At 37.5% G+C, this 20,141-nt stretch overlaps 1 protein-coding gene across 4 annotated transcripts in view; it reads right to left on the bottom strand.

Annotated features, from left to right (window-relative positions):
* efemp1 (EGF containing fibulin extracellular matrix protein 1) overlaps window positions 1-6,267 on the bottom strand; it is a 251,772-nt gene extending 245,505 nt beyond the window's left edge. The window contains exons 1-4 of one of the 4 annotated variants that reach the window (XM_039737936.1): window positions 6,003-6,267; window positions 5,253-5,340; window positions 4,447-4,495; window positions 819-1,031 (exon numbers count right to left, since the gene is read on the bottom strand). In XM_039737936.1, coding sequence (XP_039593870.1) covers window positions 819-1,031; window positions 4,447-4,495; window positions 5,253-5,330 — 340 coding nt within the window. In that variant the 5' untranslated portion in view covers window positions 5,331-5,340; window positions 6,003-6,267. Of the gene's footprint in view, window positions 1-818; window positions 1,032-4,446; window positions 4,496-5,252; window positions 5,341-5,775; window positions 5,870-6,002 lie in introns of those variants that run through there. The other 3 variants (XM_039737937.1, XM_039737935.1, XM_039737934.1) reach the window with 3 other exon arrangements.
* Window positions 6,268-20,141: the final 13,874 nt, after the last annotated feature.

The following is a 20,141-nucleotide window of genomic DNA, read 5'->3' as shown; positions in this document are numbered from 1 at the left end:
CAACTCTACAAACATCCAACAACAATTCCAATTGTCTCTGTCTAGTTTTCTTGCAAATATCAGTTTATTATATCTTGCTTAAAAAGTGACAAAACAGTTAATAAGTTATTTTATTTGGTATGTATAGTATGCAAGATTGTGCTCATTACCAGAAATTAGATTCAAAACTTTAGCATCAGCAAAAGGACATACTTAGGCACAAGTAAAGATATTGATCTGAAGACTAAAAGTATTATTTTCTTAATCCGATGCTACTTTCTATTTTATCAGGATCCCAAACATCTGCCACAAACTCCTCACTACTTAACCTTTATTGTACCCATAGATTTGATAGCTGAAATGGTGTGTAAACAAATTTATTATACATTCTAATTCTATAATTAACTATTATTTTATTAAAAACTAAAATCAATCATGAAATAGCATTGACTCATAAACATAGATACATTAAATAGAAAACCATAAAACCGGTTCATTGTAGGAGAAAAAAAACAAAATATTCAAGATAACATACTATGTTTGCCAGGATTTAGGGTACCTCACTAAACAATTATTAATATATTACAATTTCACCATTATGCTTCAAGGATTAACTTTGTTAAAAAAATAACTGATAGCTATTAAGGAACAAAATTTGTCACCTATTTCCTTCTCTAAAGATAAACTGTTCTGACCTCTCAGTCTGTACCTTCAACTGCATTATCAACTGTACAGCATAACAATTTATTGAATGAAAGCTTACATGTCAAGTTTCTGATTTGGTTCCATAACTTCAAAGCAAAATGCTGCTATACTGAGATTAACACTATGAGACCTACCTTGGCACTTGTTCTGTTCATCTAGAGTAAACCCTACTGCACATGGCACAGGCCTTGGTAAGTTTGGGTTCCTTGTAGTGGAAGTCTCTGCAGGTGGTGGTGGTGACACAATTATGTTTGCTGTTTTTGGGAGGCAGAGATATCCACCATAATGGTTATAGCACTTCAATCCTCCTTTGCAAGAATCCACAAATATGCCACATTCATCAATGTCTGAAATTAGGAAAACAATTAAAATTTAGATTTCTATGCAAGTAAAATAGATGAAATATAACTAGATTTCACAAATCCATATTCTGTATCATCAGACTAATCCAGTACTGTACATGGAATTAACATAAGGTGAGCACATTTAAGGATATCAAAAAAATAATTTGAAAAAAAAACAAGAGATTTGCTTTGATGTCATTCATGTAACAAAAAAGGTTTTAAAAGTGGTTATTATTTTGGTGCTAAGTTTTTTTAAACTTAGATATCAAATGTAGGACGCTCTTCATTAAACACTAAAGTGATGTTCAGATAAATTTTTGCATAATATTTATGTTCAGTGATACTGGCAAGCACAAAAGTGAAATAATAATTCTGGAGATAAATAATACTGTACTACATTAATTATTTTTTTAATTGTTTGCATGCATTTTAATTTCAGATATTTTCATTGTTCACTATATTTAGTTATTTTAAATTTTATTGCCAGGAAGTGCAGTATTTTGGTCACACATGCAGGTAAGAGTTTTACTGTGTTCTGTACATGTGATAATTCTACTGCTTCTCATTATTCATTTTTTATAACATGGCAATGTTTCTCACATGTAAAATTGCAATAAGGCAAAAGGAAAAAAGTAAAAGAAAAGACTTTTGAGATTTAACTGTAAAAGCTTAAATGCAATAAAAAAAATATGCTCAAAATCTAAATTTTATATCCTGACAGAACAAGTTGCAGAGTTATTGACCTAAAAAATGAGGAATCTTCAATTATAATTTTGGGTGTTATTAATGGTGAACTGGCATGTTTTAACAGTGTAAATGTTAAAAAACTCCTTTTGAAGCCTCAGCTGCATCATTTGATACAATTATTTCTATCTAATCTGTTAATGGTGTTGTAAATGTATTTGTTGCATGTCAGAAAAGAAGCACACATAGAAAGAAATTATTGTAGGATGGCCCCAACACAGTTCACAAGCATATCATAGAAAACATGCCTCAGATAATCAGAAAAGAGAGCATCAAAATCACAGATTTGACACTGATATTTAAATTATGCTGGTGTACGTGTTTTGCTCAAAGCTTTGAATAGAAGACAGGACTCTTGGGCAATGTATTGGGAGAGAGTCTGGTCTTTAATTCAAAACTGCGACCCTGTGTGAAAGGGCTTTCTGGTTGCCAGCTACTTTCGTTTTATTAGAGGAATCAATTTAACAATTTTTTTTAAAATACTGTATATGCATTTTGTACATATTGAGTATAGAACTGGATGACTTGGAATAGATTATGCTACATGAGTAACGTGACATTTTTTTTCATGGACATTCTGATATTGTTTACTGTTGTGGAGCATTTGTTACTTCCTCCCTCCATTGAACCATAAACTTTGTTAGCTCTGTTCTACATGAAACCATTAGATTAAAAAAAAATTCTGCCATCACATGGGGTAAATAAAATTTTAAAAATACTATTTTTGTGTGTGGTATTAATTGAAGACCTCAGCAGAGCATGTGTCTCCATGAAGCTATAACTGAAATGTGTTTGGTGATTATAATCATGACAATCCTAACACCTATGGATGGACACCAGCTATAAACAAAACCATCAAGTGAAAAAATCAAAGTCTTCCATGCAGTATCAGTATGGGAATGTCTGGATATTTACATCTTTGGTATAACTACTGTGACAGTAGCCTAAGTGAAGGCCTTGGGATGAGAAAAGTCTCATGAGAGATTACATATACATTGTACATTTCAGATCCTAAAAAAACATTAAAAGAGTCAAGACTGGACATCACCCAGATGAGAAAGCTGAAGAAACATTGACAATTACTAAGGTAAATGGCTAAATGTGTTGTTTTCAGAGCAAGTAGCAACAGACATTATATGTCAGTGTTGTAGTTAGAAAACTGCAGAAGGAGGTGGAGAAGGATATATGGTAATAAATGCTGAAGACACTGCATATTGGTGGGAGTGTCTTGGTTACTGCTGAAGGGATGTCAGGGAAGTAGAGGGTGTGTTCCAATTGCCCAGAAATCACACACTTCACACACTTTTCAAGCCAATCTAAACCAGTTGGCTAAAAAAAAACCCCACTAAAATACACAGTCAGACCTCAGATTGAGGAGAAGCAAACATAAGATAACATTTTGTACTAGCACAAATAGTTCACAGGAGTTAATGTGTTTTATAGCCCTAAATAAGACTTATTACTATGTATAGTATTAGGGACTGCAAAAGTATATTCTGGGACCTTTGGCATGTCTCATTTGATCCTCACACTGGTGGCTACTTCCACTTAAGAGTATAGAACAAGTGGCCCACTTTCTCATGCAAGTATGGTCACAAGATTTCAGTAGTGATCAAAGGAATGAGATTTTATGTACAGTTAGCCAATACGAGATTACTTAGGGTTGAATAACTTGTTCTTCTAAGAGAAGGACCTCAGAGAAGTGCCACTATTGTTCCACATTAGGAAAAGCCATGGAAGGTAGTTTGAGCGTTTCATAAGGATGTTTTATGTAAGACTGGTTAGTATTTTTGAGACTATTGATAAAAATAAGGAGATGAAAAAGGTTTTATATTTCAGATTTATGAACATACAGTGAAATAAACTGTTTCATTGTTTATCTGAATCACTTTGTTTTGTAATAGACTGAAATATGCTCTGAAATTATGGATTATTATTATTGCTGTTGTTGCTGCAGTTATGTAAATTTAACCTAACTGTTTTCAGGGATTTTTCATCCTCAATGAATTCAATATGAAGTGTGCTTCAGGTCTTTTTTTGACAATCTTTTTCCACGTTTTCTATTAGAAATGTACTAATTTTAGAATAAATTGACTATATAATAAAACACTACTCTGTGTATGTTTGTGTTTATGTGTGTGTGTGTCCAGTCCCTCCAAGCAATTTGATTGGTCATTTTGGCTTTGGGTCGATTGGTCAGTTTTACTTTGCAATTGACACAGGAACCACCAGGCAATAAAGGTTGACACAGATGAGGATACAGTGGAAAGGTGTAGAAGGAATGCTAAGAGTTGCCTTCAAATACAGGAAGTATTTGCAAGAAAAAATGTTTTCACAGTGGATAATGGTGGCCCATCTACAATTGGTGGTAGTCAAAAAGCAGACAGGAAGCAGGCAGTGTACCTTAAAATGACAGTGTCTGTGAAAAAGACTTTACAGGAACGTGATTAAGAAGAGCTGAAGCACCAAACATGACATGACAAGAATACAAAGAAAATTGCAGGACAAATACTGACAGTTCATGTAAGGCAAAAGATATTAAATATCCAATATTTTAAAATGTTTTCTATTACTTCTTTTTGTCATGTAACATTTCTAATTAACAATAAAAAATACTTAGTAATTATTTTTAAGTAATATAGCTATGCTACAATGCACATTTTTGTTGCCTTACCTTTACATTGCTGTCTGACTGGATCATATTCATACCCATCAGTGCACTGCTGTTTATTTTCAAAAGAACAAAAACATAAAACACAGTTTTTGTATATTATTGCCACACTGCTTGTCTCAACATATATGGATAATGTGAATTAAGACAAACATTACTTTTAGAAATAAAAGCGATAAAAATAAAAGCTAAATTAATCTCTATGAATTGCTATATCTTCATATTTTTTATTTATTTTTCTGTAAAAGTACATAGTGTAGTATTCAAAATATTATTTAAAATTATTTTGAAACAAATATCCTTATGAACTGCATAATTAAAATTGTAGGACACAAAAAATTTCATGGAAAGCCGCCTTTTTTCAAAGTGTCTAAACTACTGCCACTGTCAAATGCCTTGTATTATTAAATGATAACATTATAATAATTAATTCTTAATTAATACTTAATTCATATCACAAAGAAAGATAAGGCACAGATGTAATGCCAGCAAATTACATATCATGAGCTATATATCCATCCATCCAACCATCCATCCATTTTCTTAATCTACTAATCCAGTGCAAGGTGGTGGAGAAGTCTGAGCCCATCAGAGCTCTATAATTAAACTAAAAATAATTATCAATACATCTTTGCAATTATGGTCACTCATCCACACATTCATACCATAACAGTCAATCCAAATAAACACTTCAGTGTATGGTACACTATAAATGTGAGTGAAGTGAAAACTTCACAAAACAATACACATCTTTAAACATCATCCCATTGTTCACACCAGTGACACTTTTATTTTTTAAGGCTACTCACTGTATATGTGATGGATTCATCTCCTTCTTGTGAGAAAACACATCTCAGAATCACACTAAGGATTATGTATGTCTTCATTTCTGCAATTCTAATAAAAAGGAAAAAATATCATTGGTTTATACACAACCACATTTGAAGACAATGAATTAGGATTCATGGTAAGCAAATGAAAACAAATACACGACATTTAAAGAGTGGCTGGTCTGCGCTAGTGAACTTTTAGTATTAGGCTGCGTCTCTGCTGATTGGCTGGTTTTATGAGAACGGCTGTCTTTTGAGCTCGAAATATTCTTTTTTTGACAACCTGTAATTTAATGAATGAACACGAAAGAAAACATAGGAAGGAATTAAAAGAAAGCAGGAATGTAAGGGTATAATAAAAGAAGCATAAACAATAATATACAATTTGATGTAAAACGGAGACGTTGCATTACAGCTCAGTAAAACGGAGTGACTTGAATGTTTCTCTTGATGTTCCAACGCTTTTCTCAGCATAATTCCATATTTTCTTTATGTTACTCACAACGATACACTTATACACAACGAGATGTATAAGCACCCCACTGATCCTCTCCAAGACATGTGCTCCCATTGCCCGAAATATAACAGCAATAAGCATTGTTGATCTGCTCAAGCTCTAAGACAATTCAGTAAGTGTCTAATCGGTCTGCGTGTGAGAGAGCGTCTCGAGCCCGCCGCTGCACCGCACTCCCCCCCTTATACTGAAGTAACAAACGTAAACACCAATACCTGCACGCCACACTTTATTAATGCCGCCTTATTCCAAGCGCCAGTCTGTCCCGCTGCCGTCTCAGAAGGCACTGGAATAAGAGTGCTTGCTGCCTTGGTTCCGCACCTCTCGTCTCGGCACAGCAATACACTGATGTGCGCTTTAATTTCAAGGCTTATTACCCACTACAATCGCGGCAAACATGCGGTTGCTTTGGTATGCAGGGGGCGGCGCTCCCTGCAGGTTACACGCGAGGATCACTTGTGTCATCTTTGAACCTGAATGAATTTACAGCGTTCGGGCTCTCGTTCAAGCCGAAGCAGGAGCGCCCTCTGCAGGCCGAATAACAAGGAACATAACTTTTACAACGAAAGAACTCATAAAAAGTGCAAACTCATCTAGAAAGGAATATTTATTTTAGGAAAAGGCCTAATAAAGTCCGATTGAATTTGTTTTATGTATTCCTAAAAAACTGGAAAGTGTCTGATGTTATTATGCCTTTTAGTGTACCGTGAATACGGGTGTTTTGCCTGAAGAAGGGGCCTGAGTTGCCTCGAAAGCTTGCATATTGTAATCTTTTTAGTTAGCCAATAAAAGGTGTCATTTTGCTTGGCTTTTCTCTACCTGGATACGGCGATTCACATCGACGGCTCAAGAATGTAGTACTGTACTTAAAACTCTACATTTTTGTAGGTATGTAATATTACTGTGCTGCACAACACACCAGGGGTATTTCAATAACTAGATCAGGCTCCTCGTAAGGTGACGCTTGTGAAATAAATGTTTCTACAGTAAACAGATTCGGTGGTGGTGACTGCAGTTTAGTGTTTAGTTAAGGGATTTGTTTTGTTTAATTCTATTTCATCCGTTATAATTGCCTCATTACCATCAAGAAAACAACAGTATGTCATCCGTATGTTTTTGCAAAATCTATTACTTCATCTATTGTACCTGTAGGGTCTGATTGACAGTCTTGATTACTCCAGTTTTTCTACCAAAAGATCAGACATTATTCAAAAACAAGCTCTTGTTTTGGACATCTATAACCTCCAACTAAGAGTTCAAATAAGAGAAAACAGGAAGCAAGAGAAAGGCAACCGTGGCAAGGATGCACCTGCATTGAATGGTCGAGGTAAGGGACAGAATATGTTGCCTTTTGATTATTGCTGTTTTTAACTAATTTGACATTGTTGTTAACGTATTTGATCATTATCAATGCAAATCTCTACTAGGCAGTTTAATTTGCCTATCACATTTAAATTATCCGATTGCCTTGTACCTAAATATATGAGGTAACTGCCATATAAACAAAAAACATTTGAACAACTCCCTATTTTTGGATTAACCCTTATCTTATACAATATTACGCCTGATCATCAACTCTCAGTTACAGTTCATTACTGTATGACAACAGAGTGCAGAAGTTAGCAATTCTTATTTCTTCATTAACAGAGCAAAACATCCCTTTTTACCCCCTTCCACACTTTTTCAAATTCTTCGGTTTTACGTATTTCTTTGTAAAAAGCAAATAACATCTGCATTCCTTTTCAAAATCAAAAAGTTAGTGTTTTGAGTATGGCTAGTTTGATTTCACCTAACATAAACATAATTGAACCTTATGCTTATTTTCCCTGTTGTATATAAACCATAAATAATAGATAGATAGATAGATAGATAGATAGATAGATAGATAGATAGATAGATAGATAGATAGATAGATAGATAGATAGATAGATAGATCACACACCTGATTACACTTTATTGTGCTATAGAAATCAAATTACTTGAGCAGAGAATTGTAAATGTAAGTATGAAAATTATTTCTTAACTTGTGCATACTGCTAAGGAATATTGTAACTTTCAGTGGCGTTTCTAGGTAAAGGACCAGTGGGGCACAGCCCAGTCAGACGTTGTGCATAATAAGTAAAAAGATTACTTCAAAATTGTAACTTTTTGATATAACGTTTATAACAAACATTAGCCTTGTGTTCTGGAGCATTTAAAAAAAAATTCTATCATATTTTTAATTTAGGTATTGCTTTTTGTGTTATGTAAAATTGTTTTTATACTGGGTAGAACAATTGAAGCTGCAGTGTTCATTATACACTTCTGTAGTGGTGCATGTGCATGGATAACCTGAACTTTCCTGTTTAAAGAAGGTCGTTGTTCATATTAAAATAAGTGCCACCTGTTGTTGATTTTTTTTCCACACTTGCACTTCTAGTGTGAGCTTTTCCCATTTGAGTAGTACACACCAGTAAAGATTATCAACTACCTGGCCGCATGGTAGTTAGTGCTGCTGCCAGTGTGCAGTTCGAGTTGTGCTGTGCATGTAGTTTGCTTATTCTTTCCATGTTATTGTGTTTTTCCTGATTAGCCCTTGTAATGAAATTCAATGCTGAAATTCTTATATAGGAGAAGGTATCCATAATGAAGATATATGGGCGGTTGAAAAAGATCTCTTAAAATCCTTGAAGATCTTAAAGATGCCATCCAATAGACAAGTTTTAAGTGTTTAGTGAAGGAGTGATTGCGAGTGCAAGATTCCAACTCGTTTCTGAAAGTGTTACATGAGTTTGGTTTTCGCTCGTACAAGGCTGTTGTGGCTCATTATTGTTGTTATTATTGGTACATTTTATTATTTTTTTATGCCTTTCCCTTTGTGTTTTTTTGGGGCTCTATGCAACTGAAATGGGGTATTTATACCCAAGGAATCTAATTCTGACATACTTCTTTTAAAACAAATTATTCTTATTGTCTTCTTGCCTCATCAAATTGGATTGCTTACAGTGCCACAGTTTTGATGTAGAAGCATCAGCCATTCCCTAGGCAACACTATCAGAGTTCTTCTGGAGTGAGCAATGCACATCATCATCAGCATGACTTGCAAGTTCCAGCCCATGTGATTCTCATTTATCTATGTTTTGGACAGAAATACTTTACATGCATTCTGACTTTCTTTATGTTTAACAGTTTCTAATACTTGCCCTGCATTTCTGGTTTTACGTAACATTGGTTTGTCATTTTGGTATTGACAACAATTAGATATATTTGAGCACATTTCATCTCTTAATCCTTTAAAATATTTTTTATGGTATCTTGCTGAGACAGAACAATTGTATGTAGAAAAACAATGAGTGCAGAAAGTACATCTAGTTATCATATGAGTATATTCAAACAGTTCTATAGTATATTACTTGCAGTTGTACTGGTTCATCTTGTACTCTGTCTATAACTATCCTAGCCACAATAAAATGGAGATTATGGGTCTTTGGCAGACACATCCTTTTTTTATAGGCTCCCTTGCAGCAGGCACTGAAGTCACTTGTTTGAATGTGAAATGCCAGCTTATTTTACTGCTGACATAGAACTGATGTCATCCCCTGCTGATGCAAGAGTTAATATGTTACAATATGTTGTTGATTTTCATGAAATCTTGGTGTTCTAATGTGATTAAACATATTTTGGATTTACAGGATGAGTCAAAATTATGTTAACACTAATGGTACTGCTATGTATATATACTCATATACAATTTATGTGCCACATATGGTACATGTGTTAAACATGATGGTGAACAGGTTGAAACATTCCTGTAAATCATTTTGCACATATGAAGTGTGAATAAATTGTTTCTGCCATTCAAATGTTGACATAATTTTGACTCATTCTGTATTTCTTTTTGTTTTGTATAGTTCTTTAATTAACATTGGCTTGATTATCAATTGTTTTATATTTTATGTTAACTCTGTTAGTTATTGTGTGTAATATTCTTTGTCTTTTACTTGATGGGAATAGAGCTCCCTGAGGACCACCATTGACCTATATAAAGCCCGAAGAGTCCTCAGTTTACTGCCAAGACATTTGCTTTCCTGCTTGTGTTTGTTTGGCTCATCTTCTTGGATTCCCTTTGTGCATTGCAAATTGTTATTTTTTATTCTTTTGTTCTTGTTTAGGATATTGATTTTAGTTTTGAATTTGGACACATTTTGCTTTTGGATTTCTTTCTTAAGAAGTATTTTGCGATTATTTTTGAATCCTCTTGTCATGCTGGTTATTCTTGTTTATTTTTCTTTGACTTTGCAAAATCCCTAGCCACGATTTATACATTGCTTTGGGGGTTTTCTAGATTAAGGATTCCATCTGTTTTCTAATTTAAGACCTAATTTTAAAGCTGATTATTTACTTTTGTTTACCACAACACCATCTTAAATTGCGAAAGAAGCCGTGATTTTGTGTTGTCTGCATCTCCAATATCCGTGGGAATAATCCCAGCATTCCATAGGAAATGCAGGGCTGATGATATCTCAATTGGCAATAGGTTTAAAGGTCATCCAAATAGATGTTACAGCATCCAAATTTAGGATCCCAAATCTCGTTCTGTGCCATGTTTTTGCAATTTAATTATTTCTCATCTCCCGGTATTTGGATTTGTGCTCTCATTGCTTGGTTTCTGATTCCCATCTTGTGCTGTATATTTTGATGGTTTTATTTGCTTGATTTTCTGGTTTTGTCTTCTGCCTGTTTCTGCCTATGCTTTTCTCCTGATCATTTTCCCTTTCTGTGTCCTCACTAATGGGACATTCCTTTTTTTTAGTTTTGGATTCTTATGTATTTTTTTAATTATTATTATAAGAAACATTGCTTTTATTATGAGTACTTGAGATACATGGCATATGTTTAAGCCAAACATGGTAAAACAACATTTTAAATCCAGGGTGTTCTCTGTGCAAAGTCCAGAATTAGAGATAGTGGACTTTAGGATAAACTGAAATGAAGGTTATCTTCTTGAGAATGTCTTGAAATAGAGAGCGATTATAGAGTGGTAAAAAATTTTTATTTCTAGGGCAGGGTGTTATCAGCATAGGACAAGACAAGTGTCACAAAAACGAGACATAAACAGATAAAGGTTTGGGGCAGCCACCCGTATAATATGGTATCCCGGCTGCAAAAGTCGTTTTTATCAAATAATCAGCACTGAAGTGCATGCAACTGAGTCCAGAACAAGACTGTGGGAAAAGGGAAAAAGGGCAGGCTTTTACAGGGGAAGACAGGAAGTGAGTTCATAAGGATCGGGCACATGTTCATCAATCATTGGATCAAGCCCGGACGTGACATCAGAGGGGCCGGAGCTGGTAAGGTCTACTTCCATTGGCTCGGTCCTGGAAGTGACGTCAAGAGAGCCAGGTGGAATTTCCCAGGAATGGTCTACAGGAAAGGGAGGAAAAGAGTCAGTGCACTCTGCCACATCCCAGCATGCCTCAGAACTGCCTTCACTCAAGCCCTTCAGCTGCCTCCCATGCGCACGTGTGTGACACAAGACATTTAGAGACTTCAGTATTTTAACAGTTTTCCCTTTTCATTGTTTATAGTTGGCTTATTTTTTAATTACTTTACTAATAATTATTTGAATAATGTCATAATCATTGTACCCTGTTTTTGGAAAAAAAAATGTACATTTATTGTCTTTATTTGAATCCACACTAAAATGTAACATTCATTGGCTCTTGAGATCTTAGTCATATAGACTTTACCATGAGTATCTCAGCCACACTCATTTAGAGGAACAAGGGAGGCAAATTAATTCCTTTTTAGTTGTAAATGAGGACATTATATAACAAAAATATATGCTCATGTAAAGTGGACATTATGAGAAAACCCAATATCCAGGAGCACAAACAAGCAAAACCAGATAGAGGGTTTAATTGATGAAAATAAGGAAGCACACAGGGTGGATTACAGAAGGACAATAAACAGGATAACATAAAAAAGGAAACAACAAACACTATTCCACTTGTTCCTAACTGTAGGCAAAGATTCCCTAAACAAGTGCTTAAACTCTAACCCTCCTTCTCTGATTCTAGCCTCCTTCTCGACCACATAAGATGAGCTTCTCTTGCCTTCATCTACCACCCAACTCCAAACTCTCTGTGTGGGAGTGGATACCTGGAACTACTTCCACTGCCATATTTAAGTACCTAACAATCATGAATCCACATAAAATTAATGAGACCATTTCCATGTGAGTGCCCTTCAGTGTAAAAAAACATGGCTGACACTGTGGTTGCCTACAGGAACTACAGCTCTCAGACAACCCCATGGAAGTCTGATCCATAATCATGTCAGATTGTTGATGCCTTCAATTGGGCTGGGGAACTAAACACGAATACTACTGATGCTGTTTCTTCATTATTTTATCATCCTATCCAGGGACTGCTCCACTTAACACTTAGTCTGAGAAGTTGAATTCCTTGCAGTTCATCCTGCCAACAAAGTGTCTATCAAAATATGTAGGAGAGCAGAATCTTCTAAACTCTAATTGTCCTTTAAATTTTGATCAATCACATCCATGTTCTTGTAAACACCATTACAGAGATTTCTTTTTTCTCTAGCCAGCAAAAAGCAGGAAAGCTTTTAGTACTTTTCAAGCATTTCCAGAAGTCTAACTTTAAGGATCAGCCTTTCCTTTCATTGTATCTGGCCCTCTTTTTTCACTTGGTTATTCAGAGGCCCTCTTGTTCACCAAGGCAAATGTGTTCCTTTTGTAAAGCTTTCTTCCTTTTGTGCACCATCACTTTTCTTTGTCAATGTGATATGTACCAACCTGTGAGGCTGTCGCTGTATTCTTCAATCAAAAAATTAATGATATTAGAAATAACATAGTATATCTCCCCAACACTAAGGATCCCCCTAAACCCCAACATCCTGTTATAAACAAATTAAACTCTTTCACTAGGATAGATTTACCTGATTTACAAAAAATAATATCTCAATTAAAACCTCCACCTGCGTCCCTTGACCCGATACCAACAAGGTTTTTCAAAGAAGTATCAGGCGTGCTAATTGATAATGTTCTTGACATGGTAAATTCGTCACTAGATACGGGGGTCTTCCCAGACTGTCTTAAGACTGCTGTAGTTAAACCCCTACTTAAGAAACATAATCTTGACCCCTCGGCTCTTGAAAATTTTAGACCCATCTCTAACTTGCCCTTCTTAAGTAAAGTTCTAGAGAAGGCAGTCATTATGCAGTTAAATGACCACCTAAATAAACATGCTATTCAAGATAAATTTCAGTCAGGTTTTAGAACAAATCACAGCACAGAAACTGCACTCGTTAAAGTAGTAAATGACTTGCGGGTAAATGCAGACAGAGGCCATTTATCTGTTCTCATCCTCTTAGATCTGAGTGCTGCATTTGACACCATTGATCACAACATTCTTAGAAATCGCCTTAGTCAATGGGTGGGCCTCTCTGGCAGTGTCTTAAATTGGTTTGAATCCTACCTGACAGGGAGAAAATATTTTGTTAGTTGTGGGAATTACAACTCGAAGACACATGATATCCAATATGGTGTTCCACTAGATTACTGTAACGCACTCCTCTCAGGACTACCCAAAAAAGATATAAATCGTTTGCAACTAGTGCAGAATGCAGCTGCTAGAATCCTAACTAGGAAAAGAAAATCAGAACACATTACTCCAGTTTTGATGTCACTACACTGGTTACCTGTGTCATTCAGAATTGACTTTAAAATTCTGCTTATGGTTTATAAAGCCTTAAATAATCTCGCCCCATCTTATATATCGGAATGTCTGACACCTTATATTCCAAATCGTAACCTCAGATCCTCAAATGAGTGTCTCCTTAGAATTCCAAGAACAAAACTTAAAAGAAGTGGTGAGGCGGCCTTCTGCTGTTATGCACCTAAAATCTGGAATAGCCTGCCAATAGGAATTCGCCAGGCTGATACAGTAGAGCACTTTAAAACACTGCTGAAAACACATTACTTTAACATGGCCTTTTTATAACTTCATTTTAATCGTAATTTAACTTAATCCTGATACTCTGTATGTTCAATTCATCATAACAACTATTCATGGTGGCTCTAAAATCGGTACTGACCCCTACTCTCTTTTCTGTTTCTTTTTCCGGTTTCTTTGTGGTGGTGGCCTGCGCCACCTCCACCTACTCAAAGCTTCATGATGCTCCAACAATGATGGACGGATTAAAAGGAAGAAGTCTACGTGACCATCATCATCATCAAGCCCTTCCGTGAGAACCCTAAATCCAAAGAGGACTGTTTCATTTATGTTAGGTAGAATGCCCAGAGGGGACTGGGCGGTATCATGGTCTGGAATCCCTACAGATTTTATTTTTTCTCCAGCCGTCTGGAGTTTTTTTGCTTTTTCTGTCCCCCCTGGCCATTGAACCTTACTCTTATTCGATGTTAATGTTGATTTATTTTTTTATAATTATGTCTTTCATTTTTCTATTCTTTAATATGTAAAGCACTTTGAGCTACTGTTTGTATGAAAATGTGCTATATAAATAAATGTTGTTGTTGTTGTTGTTGTTGATATTTAATTCTACATCACGTTCCATTAGGCAATATCTAACTGTTGTAGAGTTTAACACACCTTTCCTCATTTGGATCAACAGAATGGCTGGCTTCTTTCTCATTACCATTGTGTCTTTCTGACAAAGAGTGTAGATTACCTCTCAGCATGGATTTTTAAAGCAAAATATTTCTTTATTTCTATTGGATGACAGTCTATATTCTGTGAGGCACTCAAAGTTTAACTATCCAACCATCACTAGTGCAAGTAATCAGTTATTGTTTATGAACTAATGTTTTTGGAAGCCTGCTGAAATTTACAACAAGTGTGTATGTCTTTCTCTAATGCATAAGCCTTTTGCCAGGTGTAACTTTTCAGTTGTTACCACATGTATCAAGCACATATTGGTACCTTTATCTTATTGAGGAAGCTCCATTGTTTTCACTTTGACTTTTAAGCTAGTTTGGGGAAGACTATTTTGGAAAGTTGACATTTTTTGTTCTACAGGCCTTCTGCCTTGCTAGAAGGTCTTGGGACCCTTGAAGACTGTAAAGGTAAATGTCATCTTGTTTATACTGTATAGCTGTAATTAACATGAAAGTCAAATGTTTCTTCATAGAGTGTAATAATATTCGGGACAAACGATACTTGATGATGAGGTTTATCTGAACTTGGCCAAACATAATACAAATGTGTGGAGTACCATCATCTAATGTGTGCAATCTTTTAAAGTCAAAGGACCAGAGGGAGAAGCATTATCATGTCCGTCTCCAGTCCAGGCAGTGATGAGATGATCTGTGTGTTGATGCCAGGCTGACACAATTTGATAATTTTTCTTTTTTTTTAAGCATTTTATTGATTTTATTAAAATTAAATAATATTCCATACAAGCAAGTCAAGTTTAACAAAACTAGGTTCAAAACAAATCAACACCCACCAATGAGAAAGAGAGCTAGGCCAACAGAGTAAAACTTTAAGCTAGTAAAAATAAGTAAATAGATAAATTATTAAATTAATAAAAATAAATATAATAAAAAAGGGGAAAGAATCTGCTTCCTTAGTTTAAATGCTTATTCTAAAATGTTATTGATTCGATACTTTTAGTGAGGTTTCTAGATATGAAACACAATATTGCTGGATCCTGATTAACACATTATGAATAGGGTTGATGTAGATTTCTAACATAGAGCAAGGATAAGGGAGTGGTTTGCAGAACACTGATTATTAACATAAGCTCGGCATTCAACACTATCACCACCTGTCGTGGCGAAAAATTAATCATCAGAAGGCTTTTTACATAAAAATAAAGGCTATTAGGACTCGAGATAGACAGAGAGAGTTTTAAGGCTTTATTGCAATAAATCAACAACACGGACTCAACCCAATTCAGCCAAATGAGATTGAGCGCCGAACATTACAGCAACTGAAGTCTTTATAACAATTTCTTATCATTTTTACCTCATTCAATTAGCTCATTCTGCACATGGTTTTACTGTCCTCTTGGTGTCTGTTCGGCTTATTTTGATTGGTCTTAAGACTGGGTGGATGGCTTCCTCTTACCATCTTTGGGCTTTTCTTATGTAATTTCCGATCTTTTCTGACCTCGCTTGAATGAGCTCTCTTGCCCATTTTCTCTGACTCCCTTCTACTCCTGTCCGGCCGAACCTTGAGTTTCCATGGGAACCCTTATCATCTCCTTACTTTTTCTATCACTGGCCCCCTCGTGGAATTTGTTATTTTTCTATGCTGTTCCCATTTTCTCTAACTGGCCAAAGCCTCAATTCCATATATGGGTTTCCTCTCATCATTTGCTCTCTTAAACCTTTTAAACTTTTTATAATAGTGACCTGAAGCTTAAGCTTTAATTAAAAAGAAATATAGTATGTGCTTTCATTTAATCATTGCTTGGCATGCTTGATTTGTCTTAATTTCTACACTAAAGTTAATTGCTAATATATTCTTATAGTATTTTTGCTAATGCCTGAATTTACTAAGATTTTCTCTTCATGCATTATGTCAGCGTGACCCTGCTTACAGCAAAAGCCTTTTGTTGCCTTTCTGCTGATTAATCAGCCCAGCTGCTTTTTGTGTTATCGCTTCCTAGCCTTGAATCACAGGTGTTCTCAAACTTTTATCCTGTCCAAAACTGGCCTCGGTGTGTCAATTTTTCTGTTCTTTTCTTACTCTAGACATTTTACTGTAAGCCTAAAAAATAATGCAATATAACTGATTTTTTAGTTAACTATTTGCTAGACCTATCTTATTTGCTTAACATTCTAATTTATGCTTAATCTTAATATTTTAGAAGCTTTTAATTACTTTTTATGGCTCTACAGTAATCCCTCGCTATATCGCGCTTCGACTTTTGTGGCTTCATTCTATCGCGGATTTTAAATGTAAGCATATCTAAATAAACTGCTCAAAAAATTAAAGGAACACTTTGAAAACACATCAGATCTCAATGGGAAAAAGAAATCCTCCTGGATATCTATACTGATATAGACTGGGTAATGTGTTAGGAACAAAAGGATGCCATATCGTTTGATGGAAATGAAAATGATCAACCTACAGAGCCCTGAATTCAAAGACGCCCCAAAAATCAGAGTGAAAAATTATGTGGCAGGCTAGTCCATTTTGCCAAAATTTAATTGCAGCAACTCAAAATTGTACGCAGCACTTTGTATGGCCCCTGTGTTCTTGTATACATGCCTGACAACATCGGTGCATGCTTTTAATGAGATGACAGATGGTGTTGTGGGGGATCTCCTCCCAGATCTGGACCAGGGCATCACTGAGCTCCTGGACAGTCTGAGGTGCAACCTGGTGGCATTGGATGGACCAAAACATAATATCCCAGATGTGTTCTATTGGATTTAGGTCAGGAAAGTGTGGTGGCCAGTCAATGGTATCAATTCCTTCATCCTCCAGGAACTGCCTGCATACTCTCACCACATGAGGCCAGGAATTCTCATGCACCAGGAGCCACTGTACCAGCATAGGGTCTGACAATGGGTCCAAGGATTTCATTCTGATACCTAATGGCAGCCAAGGTGCCTTTGTCAAGCCTGTAGCGGTCTGTGTGACCCTCCATGGATATGCGTCCCCAGACAATCATTAACCCACCACCAAACTGCTTATGCTGAATGATGTTACAGGCAGCATAATGTTCTCCATGGCTTCTCCAGACCCTTTCACTTCTGTCACGTGCTCAGGGTGAACCTGCTCTCATCTGTAAAAAGCACAGGGCACCAGTGGTGCATCTGCCAATTCTGGTATTCTATGGCGAATGCCAATCGAGCTGCATGCTGCTGGGCAATGAGCTCAGGGCCCATTAGAGGACATGGGGCCCTTGGGTCACCCTCATGAAGTCTTTCTGGTTGTTTGGTCAGAGACATTCACACCAGTGGCCTGCTGGAGGTCATTTTGTAGGGCTCTGGCAGTGCTCATCCTGTTCCTCCTTGACCAAAGGATCAGATACTGGTCCTGCTGATGGGTTATGTACCTTCTATGGCCCTCTCCAGCTCTCCTAGAATAACTGCTTGTCTCCTAGAATCTCCTCCATGCCCTTGAGACTGTGCAGGGAGACACAGCAAACCTTCTGGCAATGATACGTATTGATGTGCCATCCTGGAGAAGTTGGACTATCTGTGCAACCTCTGTAGGGTCCAGGTATCGCCTCATGCCACCAGTAGTGACACTGACTGTAGCCAAATGCAAAACTAGTAAAGAAACAGTCAGAAAAGATGAAGAGAGAAAAATGTCAGTGGCCTCAACCTGTTAAACCATTCCTGTTTTGGGGGTCATCTCATTGTTGCCCCTCTAGTGCATCTGTTGTTAATTTCATTAACACCACAGCAGCTGAAACTGATTAACAACCCCCTCTGCTACTTAACTGACCAGATTAATATCCCATAAGTTTCATTGACTTTATGCTAGACTCTGATTAAAAAGTGTTCCTTTAATTCTTTTGAGCAGTATATATATCACGGATTTTTCGCTTGTTCGCGGATTTCTGCGGACAATGGGTCTTTTAATTTATGGTGCATGCTTCCTCAGTTGCTTTGCCCAGTTGATTTCATACAAGGGACGCTATTGGCGGATGGCTTAGAAGCTTCCCAATCAGAGTATGTATTACATATTAACTAAAACTCCTCAATGATATAAGATATGCTTCCCGCACGGTGCTTGATTGTTTGCTTCTCTCTCTATCTCTCTCTCATCCTCTCCCTCTCTGAATTCTCTGCGCCTAACGGAGGGGGTGTGAGTAGAGGGGCTGTTTGCACAGAGGCTGTTTGCCTAAAGGATACGGACGCTCCTCTACAAAATACCGCTTTATCGCGGTGCTTCGGCGTACTTAAAAGCACATATTGATATTTTGATTGTTTGCTTTTATCTCGCTCTCTCTCTTTGACATTCTCTGCTCCTGATGGCGCTCCTTTGAAGAGAAGATATGTTTGCATTCTTTTAATTGTGAGAAAGAACTGTCATCTCTGTCTTGTCATGGAGGACAGTTTAAACTTTTGACTAAAGGGTGTTATTTTATGTCTAGAGGGCTCTAATAATTTTAACACTGCGAGAGAGTTTATAAAAGCTTAAAATATATAAAAATAGCCATACAAACATATGGTTTCTACTTCGCGGTGTGAACGCTGGCCCCGGCACAGACAGACGGACAACATTTTCTCACCCATCACACTGTTTATTTACACTATTTACACAATATAACGTCACGTGCCTCCAGCACTGATTCCCCCAAGTCCAGGGCCCACAGTCCTTGTGCCTTCCTGGCCGCCTCCAGTCCTTCCACAAGTTCAGTCCTTCTGCCTCCCAACTTCCACCGCTGACTGGAGGGAGGCGGCCCCTTTTATGGGGAGCGGGATGGGCTCCAGCTGCTTCCCGGCACTTAACGGTGGCCACACCCCTGTGTGGCGGAAGTGCCGGCTGTGCACCCGGAAGCCGTCCGTGTCTCCCCGGTCGTCTTCCCCCCGGCACTTCCTGGTGTGGCGGAAGTGCCGGGCTCCTGGAATAAACAGGCACTGGGGCGCCGCCTGGCGGTGGCCACGGGTCCCTACAGGGCTGGGCTTCCAAGCCCTGTACCCGAGGCCCCCTGTCTAACCAGGACGGACGCCCACTCGGTCTGGAGGAGGCACACGCCCCTCCGGTCCTCTAAGGCATCCCGGCCGGGCTCCATCCCCGGCCGAGGGCCACACGGGATGAACCGGCATCGGGGCGCCGCCTGCCGGTGGCCACGGGCCCCTACAGGGTAGGGCTTCCATGCCCTTGACCCATGGCTCCCAACAGAACCAGGACGGACGCCCCCTTGCGGTCTGGGACCACAGCGGATTTTCATCTATCGCAGGGGGTTCTGGAACGCAACCCTCCACAATTGAGGAGGGATTACTGTAAATGTTAATTTGCTATTATCTATGTTAATATAAAACTTTTCCTTCTACATTCCTCCCTTTTGAGGCTTAATCAAGCCTCAACATCTAACCTGATTCCAAAAGAAAGGTAGGGGATGTTGGTTCAATTCTTCTTTGGAGCCCAATACGGACCTTTCACAGTTCTTCTCAATCTTCAACACCCATACCCCTCCTCTGGTGGCACAGGAGACAAACATCTCCCCCATCAATCAACAAAGAGGAGTAAAAGACTTCCTGGCCCTACCCTAATAGTAAAAATATGCATAATCAATCACAGTGCAGATAATCTATACTAATAAAAGGCAAAGCCCTCACTGACTCACTGACTGACTGACTGACTCATCACTAATTATCCAACTTCCCGTGTAGGTAGAAGGCTGAAATTGGCAGGCTCATT

The sequence above is a fragment of the Polypterus senegalus genome, chromosome 16 (genome assembly GCF_016835505.1).
Source record: "Polypterus senegalus isolate Bchr_013 chromosome 16, ASM1683550v1, whole genome shotgun sequence".
Classification (NCBI taxonomy): Eukaryota; Metazoa; Chordata; class Cladistia; order Polypteriformes; family Polypteridae; genus Polypterus; species Polypterus senegalus.
The sequence above is the reverse complement of the archived record's forward strand: the minus strand, read 5'-3'. Positions and strand labels throughout refer to the sequence as shown.